The sequence below is a fragment of the Larus michahellis genome, chromosome 3, assembly GCF_964199755.1.
Source record: "Larus michahellis chromosome 3, bLarMic1.1, whole genome shotgun sequence".
Taxonomy (NCBI): Eukaryota; Metazoa; Chordata; class Aves; order Charadriiformes; family Laridae; genus Larus; species Larus michahellis.
The window spans coordinates 63,294,122-63,315,773 of NC_133898.1; the positions used below are offsets into that span (position 1 = coordinate 63,294,122).

The window sequence follows — 21,652 nt, forward strand, 5'->3', positions numbered from 1 at the left end:
TTCTGAGTCTTTAAGCCTGCAACTTTCTAGCCTTTTAAATTGCCTGGTTACAAAGTACTTCCCAGTCTGAGGATGACAGAGAAGTCTAGAGAGTGATGGACCAACAAAAAACCGACAGCTGTTAGGGCTGCCTTCGTTCTGGAAAGAAGCATCTTCTAACACAAAGGAAAAGTTATGGACATCCCCAAAAGCTTTCCTTCTTCACAGAGTGAGGGATGTAAAGAGGTCTCTGGCCAGTTTCTCAAAATCCCATGTAATTGTATTTCTTCTGCTGACTGGTGCATTCAGTTGTCTCGGAAATACATACATCAGACAGAGCTGAACTGTTAGCTGTTGGGTTTTTAGAGGGTACAAGACTAATCTGTTTCTGCAGGATGTTTTCTGAGCACGCTTCCTCTTCGGATAAGGAATTCAAAGGATCGGTGAGCACCCCGTCGATGTGGTCAGTGTCCTGCATAAGGGTACAGGAATCTGAAGACTCATCAAAGAACATACATGGTTTTAAGCCTCCCGAGAGGAGTCTTTCTCAGTCTGTAGAGTTGTTTAAGCCTACTCAAAATATTCCTTTCCATCACTTTTTCAAACAAACCCCGGCCGACTGATGGAGTACATGAGGTGTATCAATGAGGGTGAAAAAAACAGCAGCGAGCAGAGACACCGTAACACTAATTGACCTTGCGCAGCATTTATGCTCAATCAGTATCGTTCAGTACAAAGTCACAGGGTAGCCATGAAATTGTTGTGCTAATGCTTAACCACCGCTGATTAATGTCTTCTGCTCGCTCACCAATTAATTTTATGGAGATTTTTAACTCTGGTGGGGATAGCACAGCTTCAAATGATGCTATGCTTGTCTGCAAGGAGCAAAGAAAATCTGTGAGAGGTTCCTTGTAAGAGTATCCTTTTGTTCAGCTTAAAGGAATAGTCTCGTTATATTTCTTATCGGGGTCTTATTGAAAATGGGATGTGCTTCCTCTCCACCTGACAAGCTGAGCACCACTGTGGTGGTTGGCTGTGGGTCAAGCTGACAATGACATGGACTGGAACTTTCCCTTCTAAGGTTACTGTGAGCAATCCCCACTCACAGGGAATACTCCCTGCAAAAATATGTAGGACCTACCTACGAGTCGCAAACATGCAGGAGTGAAAAAATAGTTTGTCAAGGCTGCTTCCACACATCCTTCAGTTTTCTTAGAGGCCAAGAGAGTACGGGGCAGGAGGCTGTTTCCCCTGACTGCTGGGTCTGTAGAAAGGTTTATTACAGCTTTGTTGGGAAATCTGTGAAAATAGCCAGTAAAACAGCACAGTGCTGCTTAACTTCATTCTCTCTGGAATGCCAGTATTTGTTTTTTCTATAAACCCTTTGTGAAGTGCCAGTTGTCTTTCACAACTCTGACATTCAAATCTAGCACTGTTAGTCAAAATTTTTGGATTTTTAGCCTCATCTGTCTGCTGTTTGTTGCCAAAGGTAAGCTGAAGCTGCTTGCAATCTTCTATAAATGTTGACGAAAGTGGCATACATAAGCTCAAGTGATGGATTTTGGAGAAGGTTTGTTGTTTCCACTGCATGCTCTCCTCAGCTTTTCTCTGCACCCATCTACATTGCAGCCTTTTCCACAGTCAGTCATCTGGGCTTTTCTTTTCACCAACTTAAGTGTTGTTGTTCTGATGAGCTGCACACTATAAAGTTTGGCATAAATAATTTCTTTACTGTTTGCTAAGCCCAGACAGTGTTGGCCTTGTGAAAATAAAAGACGCTGTGTGCTTAAGGAGTTTACCAGATGTATCTGAGAGTCAAATCTGCCTGGGCTAGCCGTTGCCGTGTCATCGTCAGAGCAAATTCAGGGTTAATTCCCACCTAATTCAGGGTTACAGTGGGTGTATGCAGTGACAACTTGGGGCTTCTCTTGAGACATCTTGGTTTAAGGGCACTGGACTGTCAAACTCTGCTTTGACATCCAGAATGCCCCGATGGCTTTGAAATCCCAGCTGCAGTCAGCGACAGGGCAGAGGCTGGCCCTCTTCTGCCCACACATAAAAGGTAGAAAGGAGATGTTCTTAGGGATTGTCCCTAGAGCCTTTATAGAAAAGATCTATTTTAAGCAGCAAAAGTAATTAAGAGCAGGACATTGTTTAGTGTGGGAGGCAGAAAGCAGCATCCAGAGCAGTGTGGAAAAAAGATGGAGATCCCAACCTGGGTGGTAAGGGAGTTTTGGGAAGAAATATGAAGCAAAAATAGCTTTTATTCCCTCTTATTTATTCATTATGAAATTTCTCATGAATACTGGGCTCTTGGTCCAGAACCTAATGTACACGTTGTGGTTTCACTGTCAAAATGTGTTTCTGCATCTTCTGTGGTCTGTGCAATGTGCAGGGGTGAATGTGAAATACTTCTGTCCTGTGATGAAGTAGCGATTCATGCTTGCTTTGACCCAAATGTAAATACCACAGTGGACACAAAGAATGAGAATCAGGTCTGGATATTGCACAGCCTGAAAATGTCCCATAAAGGGAAGGACAGAGAGCAGCAAAGCTGCGGGAAACGACCAGAGCCTACAAGCAGTACTTCAGGACAAGGGCATTTTATTTTTTTTTTTAAATGCCAGATTTGCAAACACAAAGTGCTTATATGTTCAGAAGCGTACTGAAGTTTATAAATATCACTACTTGTCAGCAGTATAGCTGAGCGGTACCTTAGGGTAATCCTGTGCCTTGGCCTTGGGCCAGTTTTGTGGAACAACTTCTGACACCCAAATTATGTTGCTTAGCTGCTCAAATAGCATTTAAGTTGAGGAGTATCACCTATTTCCATACGCTTTCCTATCCAGTGGTTCTTGGTGGCTCTGGCCCCAAAACTGAAGGGGATGGAGAACATCGCGTGTTCTCCAATGTCTGCCTGCCCTACGTGCGAAGGTGGCTGAGGAGGAATAGAGAACTGCTAACTCCTCCTTACAAAACTGTACCTGATGATGATTTTTATGACTCGCTTTCAACAGGCTGTCTCATATCCTTGATCTAGTGTCCTTGATCAGGCATCAGGTTGATGTAAATCAAGCTGCCCACACGCACCTTGAGCTGTAGAGAGCGTAAAATCTGAGTCATTCTGATACAAATACAAAACTTTCTGACATCAGAAACAAAGAAAACAAAACTCAAGTACTTTGGCATTCAGCTATTTAGAAGCTGCTTTAAAATATACCCTCCCCCCCCACGTTTCCTAAATTAAGTTGCGATTTATTTCAAAAAAAAAACCCTAATTAATTTTAGTGGCACAGGGTGATTGTGATTTTTAAATGTATTCCATCAGTGTGCAGCTGTAATTCCAACAAACACCATTCAACTTACGTTGCATTCTGTTGAGTCCTAATAAATGTTGCAAATATAAAACGTATCTAAATTTCATAGTCCTGCAACCTGTCATTATACAGGATTGTGGAAGTTGGTTGCACGTATTGGTGAGGAAAGTAACTTTTTTTTTTTTACAGTGGTGGCATAGTTCAAAACTGGGGGCTGGGAAGCTACAGAGTAATATAGACTATATGGAAAATATCTGACATTTTAACATTTATTTCCATCATATAGATGTGGGGGGCGTTCTTATCTTTTGTCACATTAATGGCTGAGATTTAATATTGTTAGTGCATTTAGTCTCCACCTTACAGCAAGGTTTTGTGTAGCTTAGTTCAGTTTCAGAATAGCTTTTGCGTTTGCTCCTTTGGTGACCTGGTATGCTGGTGGACTTAGCTACGCAGCTAATCAGTGGTGAATCAGGAGATCCAAAAAGGACCACTTGAAACAGTGTGTGGAATAAATTAGTACAGATTAGTACAGATTAAGACAGTTCTGAAATGCACTCACGTCAGAATTTCTTCCCTGAAACAAGATCACCGAAACAAGATTTCCGCTTGAAATGAAGCAGCATTCATGTAGTCTTCATTTGGATGCGCTCACTAAGTAGAAGATAATATATGGCACAGCATATGCAACTGCCCGGTATCTTAGAGAGTGTCTGAAAGGCAGAAGCTCTGCAGAAGAATTGTTTCATGTAGTATAAAGGGGTGGATACTGACGGCAATTAAGGTGGAATTGGGTAGTGGTAGTGATATTCTGGCTTTCAGGAAAACGTCATATAAGGAAGAGAACAGTGGAATGATTTTCAAATTAAGCATTAAAGATTATTGCCTGCAAAAGTTGCTCTTGGGTATTAGTGATGGTCAGACATGCACAAACTACACGATGATTTCATAGTGTCATAAAAATCTCTTTCTCTTCCATTTTTGCCTTGTAAGATTAACTGTTGTTTTTCCATCTCCAATTCGTACCTTGCTTGGAAATGTTCTGGTTTGTTTTCATGTTTATCATTTCTCTAAAGAATCACTGGTTTTGAAAGCAAAAAATCTTGATACGTAGTTGTCTCCTTGGAGAGAAAGCATCTAAACATCTTCTGACAACCCAAGACACTGCAATCTGAACCCTCAGCTTCAAGTCTCATTGTTTGAAAAAAACACACAATGCAATGTAGGTAGCAGATGACAAATAAAACAGTTGTTCTGGATGCGTAAAAGATCTTTATCTATGAATTCTTTCTATTTTGATGCAGTGAGTGTTGCAGGGTAAGAGAGATGGGAAATAGTGTGATCTAGTGTCATAAGAAGCAAAATATATGATATACCTGAGTGTTCTCTCATCTTTTGCATCCTACAAGCTTGTATCTGAAGACTGAAAATAATTTGCGCTGGAAAAATCACTGGAAAATTTTCATTTCCTTTTACTGCTGTGATCTGGATCTGCTATAAATTGAGGCTGTTCAAAGCTATCAGAGCACATATTTGACAAAAATCAATGGCATGCTCTGACCCCCCAGTTCGGAACAAGAACAACATTTGAGGAGTTTAAAAATAATTGTAGTACAGCTTGTTCTAAAACATCGGCACTTGTCTCTTTCTTCTCATTTAACAGAGTGCAGAACAGATCAGTGCGTTGTGCCGAAACTTCCAAGAAGTCCAGGCAAGCGGTATGGAAGGACAGAAGGACAACCAGGATCCACCTCCACGGCCACTGGCTCGCCACCTTTCTGACGCAGACAGATTAAGGAAAGTCATCCAAGAACTTATGGACACTGAGAAATCCTACGTCAAGGTACAAACAAAAAAAATAATCTGGCTAGCTACAGCCTTGGTTTTGAGGCCAACCATGATTTGTGGATGGTCTTAACATATTTCATGCTTACCTTTATATAACCAGCCCTCTCCAAGGGCCATAACCTACAAAGTCCGTCTATCTAATCGTTCCTGTTGTTTTCAACAGGCTTGCTCCTGGAATAGAGGCTGGAGGATTTATCTATAGCTTTAGTTCTAGTCAGTTCGTATTTATGTTGGAGAGTGGTGATCTGTGGGGAGTAGATACCTGCAGTATATTAACATAGGGGTTTTCCAGAGGCTGTTTCCATAGTTTTCAAGATGAAAATAAATCTGGTAGAAGAAAAGAATAATGTCCTACGAATTAGAAAAAAAGTTTAATTGTGGAAAACTATGCGTAATTATTTTTGAATCAGCAAAGCTAAAAGGCATAGCTCCATTTGGTTGTAGCAGCACCCATATGTTATTTCTCCTCTGTCTGATAAGTCCATAATTTGTTAGATGCATGTCTCTTCTTTTTATAAACCCCAAATTCATGTGACTGTATGCCAAAAGAAAGATGAAAACATTGATTTCATTGACATTGATTCACTGACATTGATTTCGTTCATCAAGGAGGAATCACCTACTTTACTGGATCTCAAAACACATACTTACAGATATTGGTACTTGCTGCAATAATGTATGTGGAAAAGAAGAGGAAATGCTTTCAGGCTGTTGGTGTTATTACATCCACCAATACAGTAATACAGCCAAATGTTGTAAAGTTTGAGGAAGCTTTCCAGAACACGAACCCCCATGTATGTTTCTTATAAAGGAATCGCTTGAACAAAGGCATGAGCATGGAGGTCACTGACTTGTGTGAAATTTTGCACCAGGCAAAATCCTGGCAGGTTGCGCATACTCGTTACGGCATTCTCAGGGAGATGCTCGGTATTCCTTCTCCATAAGAATTTCTGCCGTTTCCCTTCTCAGGGTCGGAGAGCCCTGCAGTGGGCCCCAGCCCTGCCGTCATGCTTTGGTGTGGGGATAGTAAGTCTTCAAAAGTGGCACCAATTCTTTGAGGAAGTGACTGAAAAAGCCCCTAATCATGTCCCCCCAACTACACAACCGAACACGTTAATACCTAATAGGATTTTAAAATGTTCCGTGTCCTTCTGGATATTACGACTGATGTTTAAATGAGTGGCTATTTATATGGTTTATCTAACATGCGTGATTAAAACATTTGATGCTGTTCGTATACACGGACTCTTTAGAAAGCCATCATCTGTAACATTTTCTCCTCATGCTATATTAAAATATGGTTTGTTATAATCAAGCTGTAAAGCCTTAAAGACGAAACAAAAGCATTACACCGAAATCAACTTGCCTCCAATTTAGCAATCACTTTAATGTTAACAACACGCAGGTGATTTTGTTCCAGAAAAGGAATTATATCTCTAGTTCATTCCTGAAATTTACCCCTATCCTGCAGTTGTCATATAAAGAACAATTTCAAACCGTTACATAAAAAGTGAATGAGTTCTGTTTCTTGCAGGACTTGAGCTGCCTCTTTGAGCTGTACTTGGAGCCCCTTCAAAATGAAACCTTCCTTACCCAGGATGAGGTGAGGGAATAACTGAAAGATGTGCTTTTTATTCTTTATGAGTTAAGACCTTGGCATTTGAGTCTTTCATTGCTGAGAGCACGACAGAAAAAGCCAACAGCGAACGTAACAATAGGAATGACACCAGTCAGTGCCTTTCTGTCTGCTGTGTGCGTCACTTCTTTTTTTAAATGGTAATTGTTCTTCTGACTTAACTCCTAAGAAATCTTTGCTTTTTTGAACGGGTTTTTTTAATAAAACACGTCTGAAAATTATCGGCAAAAATGTTATTGTCCTTCGCAACCTCTTCGAGTGTCACTTCGACTGTTTCCACAAAACCACCGTTAGCTGCATGGAGTGCTGTACTTCATAGCCTGATGTTTTCCACAGATGGAGTCCTTGTTCGGCAGTCTGCCAGAAATGCTGGATTTCCAGAAGGTGTTTTTGGAGACCCTTGAAGATGGAATAACTTCTTCCTCAGATTTTAATACACTGGAAACACCATCTCAGTTCCGGGTAAATATTTCATCATTTAGTACTTGGTAGCGTGCCTGCAAATGTTTGTGAAAATCTGGCTTTAAGAACTCTAAGTTTCATATGGTTGCTTTTATGTTTGAAGCTTTACTTTGGATTACAGACATCTATTCAGCAGTGAAAGATAAGTGCTGTTTTTCATGGTTTTATCTTCCTCTTTCCCATGGCAGAAGATGCAACGTAGGAGATGCAGAGTAGACTTTGAGTATGCTACAAACTAACAGAGCTGATGATGCTTTGTAGAAAGGTTATTGTCACTGGTTTGAATTCTGCCCTGCCTTGTGGCCCTCCCCGCTGTGCCCAGTTCACCCGCTACAGGCTGGGAACTCTTCCTGTTAAACGCTGCACGAGTCGCTCGTGTTGTGAGGTCCCAGAGGAGGGACTGCAAAGTGTAAATGGCTGCAGACTGTGCCCTTGCTGTGCTGTCTCGCTCACGGTGGCACCACACAGGACCTGCCCTAACTGTAAGGAGTAGGTTCCCTGGAGATGGAGTCACTGTCACAGGACCGGGTGAAACCGGTCCGGCAGGTCTTCTGGACGCTAGCTGCCTTTTGTGGAGCAAACATTGATTAAAAAGGGGGACAGGGGCTGCTCTCCTCCTCCTCCTTCTCTCTCTCCCCCTCCTCCTCCCTCACTACTCCTCTTTCTTATCTTTGCTTGGGCAAGCATTTTTCTAAAACCACCTCCCTTGTGATTCAGTCCCTCCCACATCTTCCCAACCTCCCCTTCCTCCAAGAGCATCAGAGGTGCCCTGTAATTACCACCTGCCTGAAAGAAGGAAAACAGTTGGAAAGTAATCCTCTGTGCTTGTTTTACACTGTCCCTTTGGGGTTTGCCACTTTTGTGCCTTGCCTTCCCATTGCTCATGTTTTTTCCCAGCACAAGATACCCTGTTACATGTCTGTTGATTTTTGTTCCTGCGCTGCTTGAAAGATACAGTAAGAGAGAGTGTCTGCAGTGGTCTTACCTGCTCAGGGAGAACGGAGGAAATTGCAGGCTTTGCCTAAATAGGCTGAACTCTATGCCCAGAAAAATAGAGAAACATTCTGGAGTTACTACCAATAGTATATTCATGATTCTTTCATCTATATAAATATATATATGATTTTTTCATCCATATAAATATATATATAAAAAAATAAATATAGGCTGCGTGTAGAAATATAGCATATGTATAGAAAGATAGCAAATGATCACAGCATTAAGCCTCTGTGTTATACGCCTGAACATTTATTTAGGATTCTAGTAATGGATTAATCTTTTCCTTGTGTTGATTTCAGAAATTGCTGTTTTCCCTTGGAGGCTCCTTCCTGTATTACGCTGACCACTTTAAACTGTACAGCGGCTTCTGCGCAAACCACATCAAAGTTCAGAAAGTTCTCGAGAGAGGTAATTTATTGTCTTCATTACCGTAATTCATTTGCATGACTTTAAACTGCAGTGAACTGCCGTAACAAATACCTTCAACTTGCAGAGAAAGCAAGGGTTCATCGGGTATCTTTCAAGAGGAGCAGCTGAGATCTGCGGTTCTGCTAAGTATGGTGTGGAACTGAAGGGAAAAGATTCCTTTTGTAACATCCAGGCAGGAGCCTGAGTAGCTACGGAAACATATTTCAAAAGTTTTGTGCCGTCTGCAGATCCAGGTTATGCTCCAAAAAGAAGCAACAAATGGCAGAATAACTTAGGAATGACTTCCTCTGCCATCACTTTACTAATTTGATGCAGGAGCAGCCTGCAGAGCAGTGGGGAAATTACATTGCAGAATAAAGTTGCCTTGATCTAATTGCTCTCTTAGCCCTTATGTATGTTATTTAATGCAGGAAATTATTATGAAATGAATAGCGTAAACTACTTTGTTTGAAGTATTAAAAAGAGTGAGGCTTTTGGTGCTGGTTACAAATTGCAGTTCTGTGCTTTCAAATTATTGTAGCTTCTATGACTTCCATGTTCAACTGACCAACTCTTTCATTTACATCTAGCCAAAACAGATAGTGCCTTTAAGGCCTTTCTGGACGCTCGAAATCCCACAAAGCAACACTCTTCTACACTGGAGTCGTATCTCATAAAGCCTGTTCAGAGAGTGCTAAAGTATCCTCTGCTTTTAAAAGAGCTGGTGTCTCTGACAGATAACGAGAGTGAGGAGCACTATCATTTGACAGGTAACTTCTTTCTTCTACGTGAATGAATATGAGTCAAGTTTTATTTGCAGTCCTTTCTGAAGATGCAGGTAGCCATTCTGGTAGATGTCACAGAATTCATCAAAACCTAGAGTGAATTTCCTCTCTCTCCTTAAAAAGATTAAGTAGCTCTTTTTGTGCTTTTAGCCAAAAGTCCTACTTGATATGTCCAAGTCCCTTTGAGAAGTAGATATGGCCAGGATTTGCCATGACAGATGGGGTCTTATTCCTCAATTTTTGCCCAAGAGCGTGCCAGGTCATAGCATTGCTTTCCACCGCCGCCCCCCTCACCTCCCCACCCCCCCCTCCCCCACGTGGGAAACACTGACCAAAAGCCCATCTCGTGCTTACTACTCAGTTCCCGAAATGTGTCAAAGTTTAACAATGCCACAGAAGGAAATTTTAGTTGTTTGAGGTTTGGCTGTCACTCTTGCTCGAATAGATCTCTGTCAAAGCTTTGCAGTCTTCCCACGTAGGAAGACTTGTCTGTCTAATATATATTAGAGTTGATTGCTTTTCTAGGCTCACATGCTTGAGACATCGCCCTGGCAAATTCCAGTTCAGGTCTGTCAGCACCTGGTGGATGAAAGTCTAGAGATTTATTTTATGGATTGACAAAAAAGATTCAGGGAAAATACACTGTCAGCAAAAAGTCATAAGGCTGTTACTGACTTCAGAGGGAGCTTCTCATACCGCTGCCTTGCCCTTACAGCCAAGCTGGGGGTGACTGACTTGCAGGTCAGGATGGATGCCAATCTGTTAAAAGGCTGCACCGTTAAGAGCTGGCAGGACTGGAGAAACTAAGCGCCCTTCTCCAACTCCTTTCTGAATTAACACAAAAGTCTAATGAAAATCTAGTGCCGTTTTTGCTTGGAAAACAAAATGTAAACAAAACCTGGCCACCAGCATTGAATTTCATGGTTGCAATCCATAAGGAACTTGTACAACCTAGCACTGTACTTCGTTGTTTATTCTGTGGTAAGCCAAATGCAATTTATTTCTATTAAAGCTCGTCAGATGACTTATCCTAGTATGGGTATGGATTACTCTAGAAATCCTAGTGGCCCTATATATATATATATAGGATGTAAAACCTAACCGTATTTACTATCATGTTGATAGGAATATTCATATAGTTGGGTGCTCCTCACTGGAATGTTTATTACAGTCTTTTCATAGTTAAGGCTGTAAGATACCAAACGAGCATTTTTCACTTACTCTGATTAGGAAGCATACCTTCTATTGTTGCTATGAGAAAGCACCAATATAAAGCTAGAATTCTGTTCACCAAACCTTGGGAACACTGCGGCATTTTGCCTGCCTCAAGTGGAATTCAATAAAAACCGTCGTGTTTAGAAAATACAATTGAATTACATAGCCGTCTATGAAATTTTTAAACCTTACAGAAGCGCTGAAGGCAATGGAAAAAGTAGCAAGTCACATCAACGAGATGCAGAAGATATATGAAGATTACGGCACTGTATTTGACCAACTGGTTGCAGATCAGAGTGGAACAGAGAAGGAGGTAAGAGAAGGAACATGTTTTATTCACTCCTGAAGCATTATCCCGCTTGCCACTGTGTGTTTTATCTCTTCCTGAGGTAATTTTGGGAACTTATTTGTGCTGGGCTTCCTCCATTCTCCTTTAATATTTTGACTTTCATTTCATATCTGCCTGTCAAGTTTCTTTTTTGTCAGTAGGGTACGGTAAAACTTTCAGACAGCTGCCAGAGCCGCCTTCTGGACTGACAGGGATTGCAAGCAGGAGCAGACATAATTCTCAGTAGGAAAAATCCTCCTCTTCTCAAGTGTTGCAGAGATTATCCATGCCCCAAGACGTTCGGATTTTTATGCTATAGAGTTCTCAAGTTCTTAAGATATTTTTTTCACCCGTATAAATGAAAATGGCAATTTGAGGGATTTCACATTAAGGTCTGTTATTCTCATTCTCCTCACTTCCAGTGCTGAGGCATCCACGGGTATTTGTCAGAGCAAACACCATTAGCTAAACAGACTGTCCGCACGCGTCTCCCAGAACTGGGGCAGCAAGGTCTCAACTTAGCTATTTACATCAAACGATTACTAAGTAGATCAAATCCGTAAAGGTGAAGATCAGATGTGAGAAATGCCGGCTCAGTTGTTTTACTTCCTCCCAGTCAAAGCTAAATGGCCCCCATTGGCTACCTGGTTTCCCATCGATGGCTTATGGCAAAACAAAACTCGACAGCCTGGGAGTTTCTCCACAGTGTTACATTATGTCCCACAGAAGAAAGCAGCCTCAGAGTACGAGACCTCCATTAATTCTGCCATTGGCATTGACATTAATACTAATTACTGTATAGAAATCAAAGATATTTAGAGCTAATAAATCAACTGGCTATATGTAAGTGTCAGATCATCAGATCAACTTAATATTCTTCTAAGTTATTAATAGTAAAAACTTCTATCCAGCTTCCATAACTTAGGGGCTAATAATAGGTTGTCACCTATTTTAAAAAGGGGGTTACTCACACTTTTCCTGCCACAGTGCAGATCTCTCTGCCTTTCTCTCTGTACATACGGTAAATACAGAAAACACAGATCCTTAAAGTTATCGATGTGTACTCATTAACATTTTACTCACGTGTGGATCACAGGACTGATGTATATGTTTATACTATTTATTTATACTATCTGCTGTTATAATTTAATACAGGTGACAGAGCTTTCAATGGGAGAACTTCTGATGCACTCAACAGTTTCCTGGCTGAATCCTTTCCCATCACTGGGCAAAGCAAGAAAAGACCTTGAGCTTACAGTGTTTGGTAAGTGTCTTAATGACTCTCTGCTCTTTCAAACCTAAAGATTACCACATGAAATCTTCTCACAAGGTGGAAGCCGCCGCCTCCTTTCCCTGTAGCCATAACTAGGGTAGACTTACATCTGAAAAAATACCTAGTTATGTTTCGTAGTAAGAGAAGTGGAAAGTTTCCATTCGTTTGTTGGCTGTTTGCTCTGTGAGCTAATCTCAGCTGTTCTCCTGCCCATACGTGAACTGTGGAAATTAGTGATTTTCAAGAGACAGTATTCTCTTTAGAACAATCTGCTAAACGAAGCTTTCAAAGGAGGCTGGTCGGAAAATGGTGATTTATTCTATTCTTGGGTATTGAGGCTAACTTCTGCTTTACAGCTACTGCGCTGAAATCTCCATCCAGATTATATTCACGTGAGAAACGAATGTAGAAATGAGAGCATACAACCAAGAGTGTTATTGAATAGTATATATATGATTAAGCATTTGATAATTACCTAAGCCATTTAATCTTCCAGTGAAACACCTTAAGCACTTGTCCATTTCTTTAAAACGTCATTGGATAAACACCTACGGAACAACTCAGGTTGATAAGAGACAAGTTTCTCTTTCTCAGGGCTGTCACACAGTCCTTCCCCAGGAAGCATGACGGGTTAGGGGCAGGGATGCTTCTAATAGAAGAACAAACAGGAGCTACCTCCCAGGTTCCTTGGATGAGATTCGCAGTGATCCATGTATGCCTGACACTTCCCAGCAGGACATGTATGAATTAACTACTCATCTGCCAATGGGGAAACCAAGTTTTATTCTCACTTCAAACCCTGTGTGGGCAGCTTAGAAAATGCACCTACTATGGGGAGCTGAGGGAAACTGCCAAGCTCTGGGGTGAATGCTGTGCTCGCTGGGGCTGCATCCTGCCTTCATGTAGGGATGAGACTCATTGCCCCTCTCTCCTCTTCCACTGGAAGGAAACATGGACGCATGAGCAAGGATAGAGCTATACTGCCCTTGAATTTGATCTGGGAGCCAGGACTGCTCTGCAGAGCCGTCCCTCAGTTCAGGTCCAGCTTCAATGCCCCCATGCTTCTGTTCCTCCTTACAGATGAGAGAGAACATGTCCCTGCCTCCCTGGAGGCTGAAAGATTAAATAACGTTAGTGAGCCCCTCCAGTCGAATGTTGTGGAAGGCAGGGAATTCCTGCAAATGGAAAAGCAGGAATTGAGGTGTTCGAGTTTCCAACTGAGCAAATGCTGAACTGCAGGAAGAACAGGATTCGTTCTTTTTCACAGCCATCTCTTGCTATAGGCCCTTCACTCCACTTGAAAACATCCACCGATTACAAAAAGAAAATCAGAACCTTTATATCTAACCTACACCTGCTGTATTTGTTTCTGGGAAGACCGCTTCACATACCAGGAGACGGGCTGCTGGTAGTTTCAGAATAAAGGTGCAGAATGGCTTCATCCTGAATGTTCAGAACAAAATCCGAGGAAAGACTACTGCCATTGCATGAAAAAGTGTGTGATAAAAAACCCAGTTGTCATCTTAATACAGGGCAGGTGCTTGTCAATCTGTTTGCTTATCTCATCCTGTGACTACAATCATCAGGTTCTCCAAGATATTTTCATTGAATATTACACGTCTAATTAACAGTCTTCCTTTTTCTCTTTCTTTTTTAGTTTTTAAGAGGGCTGTAATACTGGTGTATAAGGAGAATTACAAACTGAAAAAGAAAATGGTAAGTCTGGCATCAGTGGAGGCAGTGGGTGTTTACGCACAGGATCCCGCTGCAGTGGGAGATGGACCATAATGGTGTTGAAAGGGGAGTGACTGTGGTGAAACGCCACCTTCCCTCTCTAGGCTGGAATTCTAGCTATCAATCACAGCTAAAACAAGTGCTCAGCATCTGTGTAGCAATAAATACTTTTTGTTATTTACTAAGCAGCAGCCTCTTCTGTGTGTGAGCCCCGTGTTAGTTCTGTCAGGTGGAATATGAAACATTGCCATAAAGACGTCATTAATTCTTCCAGATGGCGTTTACCATGGCCTACCTTAACGTAGCGTGTAGGTTAAGACCTCTGTTCATAGACCCTTGATCACCCTGGAAGGAAAGGAGAAGGGGCGTTATTAACATAACCTCCTCTGGCCCCGTTGCCAAAACTGGAATGCGAAGTCAAGTAGCAAGTTGTATATCCTGAGTACCAGTGGAGAAGTACCGCACCATGTCATCGTAACAGATGGAGGGGCTCTAAAAGCAGCAGCAGCAGCAGCTACATGATTAATGTATTCTGCTCATCAACAGTCTGCAGGTTCCTTCTCGGGACACTTGTTCCCTAGTAGTACTTAATGCAAAGTATTATTTTTATCCATTAAAAACAAGCGGTTTTAAAAGCTGAAGCAATTACAAATTCCAAAGGTTGTGTCTATCACCATTTTAAATACATTTGCAAGCACATATCAGGGTACCCCGAAGGAAAAAGTTTAATGAATTTAGTTTCTCTTCAGAGGCAGGTCTTCTAAGAGTAGCACAAAAAAACACCACTTTTTTACTTCTTAGAAATATCCTTTTCTTTTTGCAGCCTACTAATGCTCGTGCGGCACATAATTATGGTGACTTGGATCCATTTAAATTTCGTTGGCTGATTCCTTTATCTGCTCTTCAAGTCCGACTGGGGAACACAGCAGGTAATTCCCTTGCACTGAATACTTTAGGATTGAACGCTTTTGTGGGATTCAGTAATACTGCTTCTTCCATATGTCTTTCCGGAGCCTCTGGAAACAGGCAGGTGTAGACAAAAATCATATCTGCTGTTGTCTCTGTACTGAGGGGGTACAGGCGTGATGCATTAACAGACTTTCTTCATTTGGTACATTGGCTTCTTCCACGAGTTCAGGAAGATGCAAAATGATGCGAAGGAATGACAGAATGGCAGTCCCCAGTGAAAAGACACCATGAACAGGAGGTGGTTTACCATGGCTGATGTCCTGGTGATGCCCTTCTGCTGTGTGTGTGCTGACCCTTGTGTTTTTCCAAATGTAGGAAAGTTGACTTGTGCAATGTGTGGTAGTATAGGCTGTGTTTTTATTTTCCTTTGGAGTTGATTTTTATGATCCTATCCAGTTCTATATCCTCTGTAAAGTGCCACTAGGTGTTTAGTGTTTCGTGCATTTGGGAGAAGGGCTTCTAAGGCTGGAAAGCAGCGAGAAACATTAAAGAATGGGGGAAAACCACTCCCCAAGAGAGATGGTCAAATTACCAAAGGCAGCAGTGGCTGGGCTGCTACAACCGGAGAGTTCAGGGGACTTTCCTTTGGGTTCCAACTTTGGTGAGATCTTCTGTGGATCCACCCATGCCTACGTTAACGCTGCCTTCAGAAGATGAGCTCTACACTGGTCTTTCTAATGCCGAAGGCTTTGTGAAGTACATACAAAAATAATGTTTCCTTCCACGCACAGGGACAGAGAACAGCTGTGTCTGGGAACTGATTCACACCAAGTCAGAACTACAAGGCAGGCCAGAAACAATTTTTCAATTGTGCAGCAGGTAAGCTTTACATGGAGGTTGTTATTTGACAAAGCACATTAATGGAATTAAAAAAATAAAATACTTTCTCCCACATGACCTTTGCATCAGCACTTCTCGCTCTTTGAATCCAGGCATTATGCCAGTGTAACTGCATAAAGTGTAACAATTTGAAACAGGAGTGAATTTGGCACAGTGATCCAACATCAGCAATCCGCACAGATGTATGATCATAAATTCCAGTATGATATGGGCAACGTAACTGATTTTATCGGGCTCTCAGTTGGTTAGCAGAAATTACCTTCCCATAAAGACCACTTAAGGGGTGATCCCTTGGTACAGAAGTTACTCCTCAGGCTGTTTTTCTAAGGGGAAGTTAACCAAGATCGCAAAATACAAAATGTGCAAAATGACTAACACAAAGGTGTTACCTGCAAAACCTACTACTAAAGCAAGCTACTGAAAAACCCCACTGCATTAAAGCATGACAGCAGAAAGAAGGCAGATTTTATTCCAATAGTGTCCTACTTCAGGGAGGAAAATTAGGTTATCTGTTTTCTTAAACTTGCAGTGACTGTGAGAACAAGACTAACATCGTGAAGGTGATCCGTTCTATTTTGCGGGAGAATTTCAGACGTCACATAAAATGTGAGCTACCGCTGGAGAAAACCTGTAAAGATCGCCTTGTCCCACTCAAGAACCGTGTACCTGCAACAGCCAAACTGGGTAAGTAACATGTTCTCAAAGTTGAAAAATGGAGTCTGGACTCCAGAGCTGGCAGAAGGTTCGCAATTATTACCATGACTGTAGTGTGTTGTGTGCCAGACCCACAAATCCCGTTTGTTTTTTTGGGCTGGGGAGGTGGTGGCGTTTCTCCATAGCTCAGTGCATGACAAGGGCTAGACCAGATAAGCAAGCTTGCCACACCCCCACACTGTGATGTGCCATTAGCTCTCTTAAGGGGGATGATTTAATAAGGCCCAAATTAATTTTGCTGGGAAGAAATGGACTCCCTTTGGCATGCAGTATTAGCGTTCTTTCCTCTGGGTTCCCTTCGGTAACTCAGCCCTAATAATATTTAAAGCTAAAACAACTGGCAAAAGGCAGGGGTCTTGCTTCTTCCAACGCACTGAATTTGCATCCCAGTAGATACCCTAATTAGGCTTCAGACATTTTAGTTAAATAAGTAGCTACGAGTATTTCAAGTTCTCCGATGGTTCAGTTGTCTGTAAAATCCCCTTAACATCACAGGAACCGGGACAGTTCAACTCCCGCCTATAACCTGGCCCTCCAGTGCTTGAGGTGCCTGAATCAATCTTGCTTTCCTGTGGATGTATGTAAATCATTACTACAATTTTTGTAGGCTTTTGTATATATTTCACATGAAGGCAAGCATATAGCCCTGGGGTAGGTGGAATGAAAACTTGTGACACAGGATCACACTGTCAGTATCGGAATGCTGACACATCTGACCCGGGATGATTATCAAACGAGACTACGGGCACTGTAATAATAAGTGTGCTGCTGAGACAGATGCTGTAACTAGCTGATGTTCTGCTGAAAAAATGAAACTGCCTTTTTCCACCGCACAGCTTCCACGAGGTCCTTGAAGGTACTGAAGAATTCATCCAGTAGCGAATGGAACGGTGACCCGGGGAAGGGCACCTTCCAGGACTCCGATGAGTGCAGCCTGAGCAGCAGTACGCAGAGCAGCAGCTGCCACACTGCCGAGAGCATACAGGAGCCCAAAAACTCATCTCCCGATAAACACATACAGAGCTGTGCAGCTGACTTCTCTAACGTTCTTGTCAAAGAATCTGATATCCTCAGTGATGATGACGATGACGATGACTATCAGAGTCTAAAGAAGGGCAGCCCTACGAAAGACATTGAGATACAGTTCCAACGGCTGAAGATTTCGGAGGAACCAAGTACTGACTCTGAACGGGATCAGGCTGCTGAAAATGAGGAAGGAGATGGCTTCCAGGAGACAGGAGAGCATCCAAAACTGGTGCGTGGCCATTTCTGCCCAGTGAAGAGAAAAGTAAACAGCACGAAGCGTAACAGAGGAACTTTAATGGCGATGCAAGAACGTCACCAGTCCCTCGACAGTCACTCTGATGCTGCAAACCTGGATCTGAACTCTATTTTAGAGAGAGAATTTAGCGTCCAGAGTTTAACATCTGTAGTTAATGAGGACTGTTTTTATGAAGCTGTGGAGAGGCATGGGAAATCCTAGCTTTCTAAGCACTATATTTAAAATATTCGTTTGAAGTCCACATAAAATTCAACAAACCTATTTTGCTTTAAAACTAGTAAATTCATGGAAGCTGCAGGAAAACTACTATCTGATTTTGTGCACTAATACATTTTTTCCACAAAAACAGCTGTAAAGGATTATTAAGTTATTTTAATTTATTGTGGCTCAAAAATAGATTAAGTTGGCCAAGGTCTGTAAATTAGTTTGTCCCTTTCAAGCAGTTATTAAGATGATGTAGTGTTCTGGGGGAGGGGAAGGGAAGGATGGTCTCGTTAGTATTTTAAGTAAGTAATGTGGAAAAGGTGCTATAGTGGCAGAGGGGATTACAATGGAAAGTAGCATTGCAAAATGAATTTTTCAATACCGTGGGCATTTTATTTCTTTGTTTTTCATTTTTGCTTTATTTAAAGCAGAATTAAGTTATTTTAATGTGGTTTAGTGCACAATAGTGCAGAAATTTCATTTTTGTAAGTTTCAAGACGCTGTTTATACTTTATACATATGTGTAAATACAAAACCAAAGCTTGGCCTGTAATCTTTTATTTGACTGTATTTTTTATTTTCTCTACCAGCCTGTACAGTAAAAGACAAAAAAGTATTGTACTTAGCCATGTTTTCTACTTTTTATCATGCTGCTTTTCTCTAGTTGGAGCTTTAAATCCCAAATTCTTTGCTTTTGGATAAACGAGAAGAGTATTCCCAGACCTTGAGGCAATCTGCGCACTTTATCCTCCTTTAAGACAGTCACTTGAGTATATTTATACAAGGGTTTTGGCTTTTGTTTTTTAAATTACTCAGTGAAGTAGGATGTTCCAGGATAAAAAGAGCACAAAAACCCAAACAGCATCTTAGATGCTGAAGTATGAAAAGTATTTTTTCTTAGACTTCAATAATGCACTTTCATTCACCTAAAACTCAGTTATTTCGGAAGGATCCAACTTAATTACAAGTCTCATGACATACCTAGTTTTTGGTATGTGTTCTAGCCATTCCTCTTAAGTAAAAAGAACCTGTAGGCACCTTGTAACTGGACTGTTCTTTCACTTTTGTCTACAGCTGAATGGAATGAATAAATAAAATGCGAAAGCCCTCTCTCTCCACCACTTTCTCAAAAGTATTTCTTCCATACCTGCACAGATGTAGGACTATATAAGCCTCCTTTCACTTAATCAACACCTCTAGATCAAGGAGTTAAGAAAAATAAAATAAAAAAATCAGTCTGCTGCCGATTACAGCAGTTACAGCTGATCTTCCTCTTCACTCTGATTGCGCTGACTGCTACTTTTCTGTAAATTCCTCATCATCTTCTTTTGCCTTAGTTCTTCTCTGTAATTGTACACAAAAAGGCCTGGGTCTTCATCGCACATTTTTCTGTATGTATTGCACAGATTTCTAAACTGTGACATGGAGAGCTGAAAAGGACGCAAAGTTGGATCGACATTTGCTGTCATCATCAGCTGTTCTGTTCTTTTCAAACGTCCGCTTTCAGGAAACAAGGTCCTAAAAGGTGTGGGGAAAAGACAAATAAATTCAAACAATTCAGCCAGACAACTTAGTTTCCCTTAAGAGTAACAGGGTCCTCTTGGGAATTTACTTAATAGAGGTTTACTATTAAGTATGTCATTATTTTAGCTTTAGCACTCTTAACATAGCTCATTATCTAAGCAAATGGAAACATAAGGGCCCTTTTCCTGCAAACACAAATTGTAACAACGTAGGAAAGCATATACATACATTGTACATTAAACACATGCATGTATGTTCATGTTTGCTAATATTAAAAAGAGCTTTGGGTACAGATACAGTCACAGAGCCTTCTTAGAATGAGCCTCATATTTAGAGAGCAACAACAGATTAAACTGTGAAAAACAGATCAGATCTAAACCATATGACTTTCTTTCAGGATAAGCGTGTGTTTCATTCCAATGGGAAAGATATTGTTATCACTTGTCATTAATATTGCAATTCCAATGCCAGGAAAAAAGCTAATAAGGAGGAAAGAAATATTTAATTATCATACACTTTTAAATATTCAGAACTTGGAGAATGTGCCAAGAGTCCTAGATTTTGTTTTCAGCTCTGTTCATAGGTTCACTATGAACTTCAGTTCATTTACTCTGTGGCCAGATGCGACAGCACCTCTCCCTCAGGCTCCCCAAATTTTAATGCATAGTTCAAGTGATGATTAATGTCTCACAAAAATGCGTAATGCAAAGCGCAAACTATTGAAAGTACTAGCTGACTAGCTCTTATTAGGAGTAGTTCTCAGGCTACAACAGGTCAGGAAAGCAGAAAATTTGCGCATGGTTCATGTGCATGTCTGAAGTCTCGAATTATCTGCCTCTGTCATACATCTATATAAGACCTAAAAACGCTGTGCATCTAACACAGTAACAGCCTCCCTCCCAAGCCTCCAGATGTTGGCTGGATAAGCTAGTCAAAAGGCTTTCTATAAGGAAGTGATAGCTGGCTCTTGGTGGGCAGATGGAATACAAAGTTAAGAAAGGGTTTAAAATGACAAGAGAAGGATGGAACTTCTGGGAACAACCTGGTTTAAAGTATGTTCTACTGAAGGCCTTGGTCAAAAATGTCTCCATTAGTTCAGCATCTAGGTCAGCAAGGTTAAAATGGATCAATCCTGATTTTGATACCCCTCCCTAAGTTATTCTTGCCTTTGATTTGGTAGTTAAAACATGTATCTGGAGACAAAAATGTTTAATCACCTTTTATATGCAGACTAAGAACTATCTATCTTATAAACGTCCATGACCAGCAACTCAAATTACAGTATTTTTCTTCATGAACTTAACTTAATAGTTTAATCTTCTATGCTACATCTCTCTCAGATCACAGGATTTACACACAAACGTAAACTGATTCTATTACCTTGTTTTTTATACAGTAAATGCAATAGACAGATACCTTGTAACAAACTTAATTATCTTATTATATACCAAAAATTGCTATTTTTTCCAGGTCAGTTAAAGAATAAGAGGATTGTGTTTCTTAGCTGCACACTAGGGCTAAAGTATGATAAGCTGCTAGAGGGATACGTGACGTTCAAAAGTTCAGACTCCCCCTCCTTGCCTCAAAAGAATGTAGAGCAGTTATTAGCAACTTGAGATTACACAATAGTTTCATTTTTTCAAGACTCTGGCAAAAATATTCTATATAGCGTAGATACGCTGATTGTGTGTACCTTCTACTTACATTGTTAACTGAAACTGTTCTCTCACAAAAATACAACTCTATGAATCAAATACAAACTTGTCTAGAATTCGGATACCTCCTTTTTCAAGCACCTTCAAATGCATACTCAAACCTTAACACAGGCAAAATTTTACATCAAATGTCTGCATTCCAGACATCAATGCCATTCACTGCCTCAAGCAAAAAAGCCCCAAAACTAGAGGAAAAATTCTACGGTCACCTTTAATATAGTGACACATAGGACCTGTAGTTCAGCAAGATGGCATCCACCCTAATTCTGGATTGCATCAGGGCCAAAACCATGCCCAGCAATATTCAGCTAGTGTGATGAATTTTACAAGCCTCTAGTCCTAACAGCAGCTCTGTCACACGAGCTACAATGCTGAATGCTGTAGTCAGACACACACCTATGCCAGAGTTTTAACAGGATC

The 21,652-nt window shown here is 41.1% G+C and overlaps 2 protein-coding genes across 6 annotated transcripts in view; one reads left to right on the top strand and one right to left on the bottom strand.

Annotated features, from left to right (window-relative positions):
• The window catches only part of TIAM2 (TIAM Rac1 associated GEF 2), a 175,699-nt gene extending 157,084 nt beyond the window's left edge, over nt 1–18,615 (top strand). For 2 of the 3 annotated variants that reach the window (XM_074580462.1, XM_074580463.1), the window contains 12 exons: nt 4,960–5,139; nt 6,679–6,747; nt 7,117–7,242; nt 8,541–8,649; nt 9,240–9,419; nt 10,844–10,962; nt 12,133–12,241; nt 13,908–13,966; nt 14,808–14,913; nt 15,685–15,772; nt 16,323–16,477; nt 17,344–18,615. In XM_074580462.1, coding sequence (XP_074436563.1) covers nt 4,960–5,139; nt 6,679–6,747; nt 7,117–7,242; nt 8,541–8,649; nt 9,240–9,419; nt 10,844–10,962; nt 12,133–12,241; nt 13,908–13,966; nt 14,808–14,913; nt 15,685–15,772; nt 16,323–16,477; nt 17,344–17,990 — 1,947 coding nt within the window. In that variant the 3' untranslated portion in view covers nt 17,991–18,615. The remainder of the gene's footprint in view (nt 1–4,959; nt 5,140–6,678; nt 6,748–7,116; nt 7,243–8,540; nt 8,650–9,239; nt 9,420–10,843; nt 10,963–12,132; nt 12,242–13,907; nt 13,967–14,807; nt 14,914–15,684; nt 15,773–16,322; nt 16,478–17,343) is intronic. The other variant, XM_074580464.1, reaches the window with a different exon arrangement.
• TFB1M (transcription factor B1, mitochondrial) overlaps nt 18,536–21,652 on the bottom strand; it is a 28,436-nt gene continuing 25,319 nt past the window's right edge. For all 3 annotated transcript variants that reach the window (XM_074580470.1, XM_074580472.1, XM_074580473.1), the window contains exon 8: nt 18,536–19,511. In XM_074580470.1, coding sequence (XP_074436571.1) covers nt 19,250–19,511 — 262 coding nt within the window. In that variant the 3' untranslated portion in view covers nt 18,536–19,249. The remainder of the gene's footprint in view (nt 19,512–21,652) is intronic.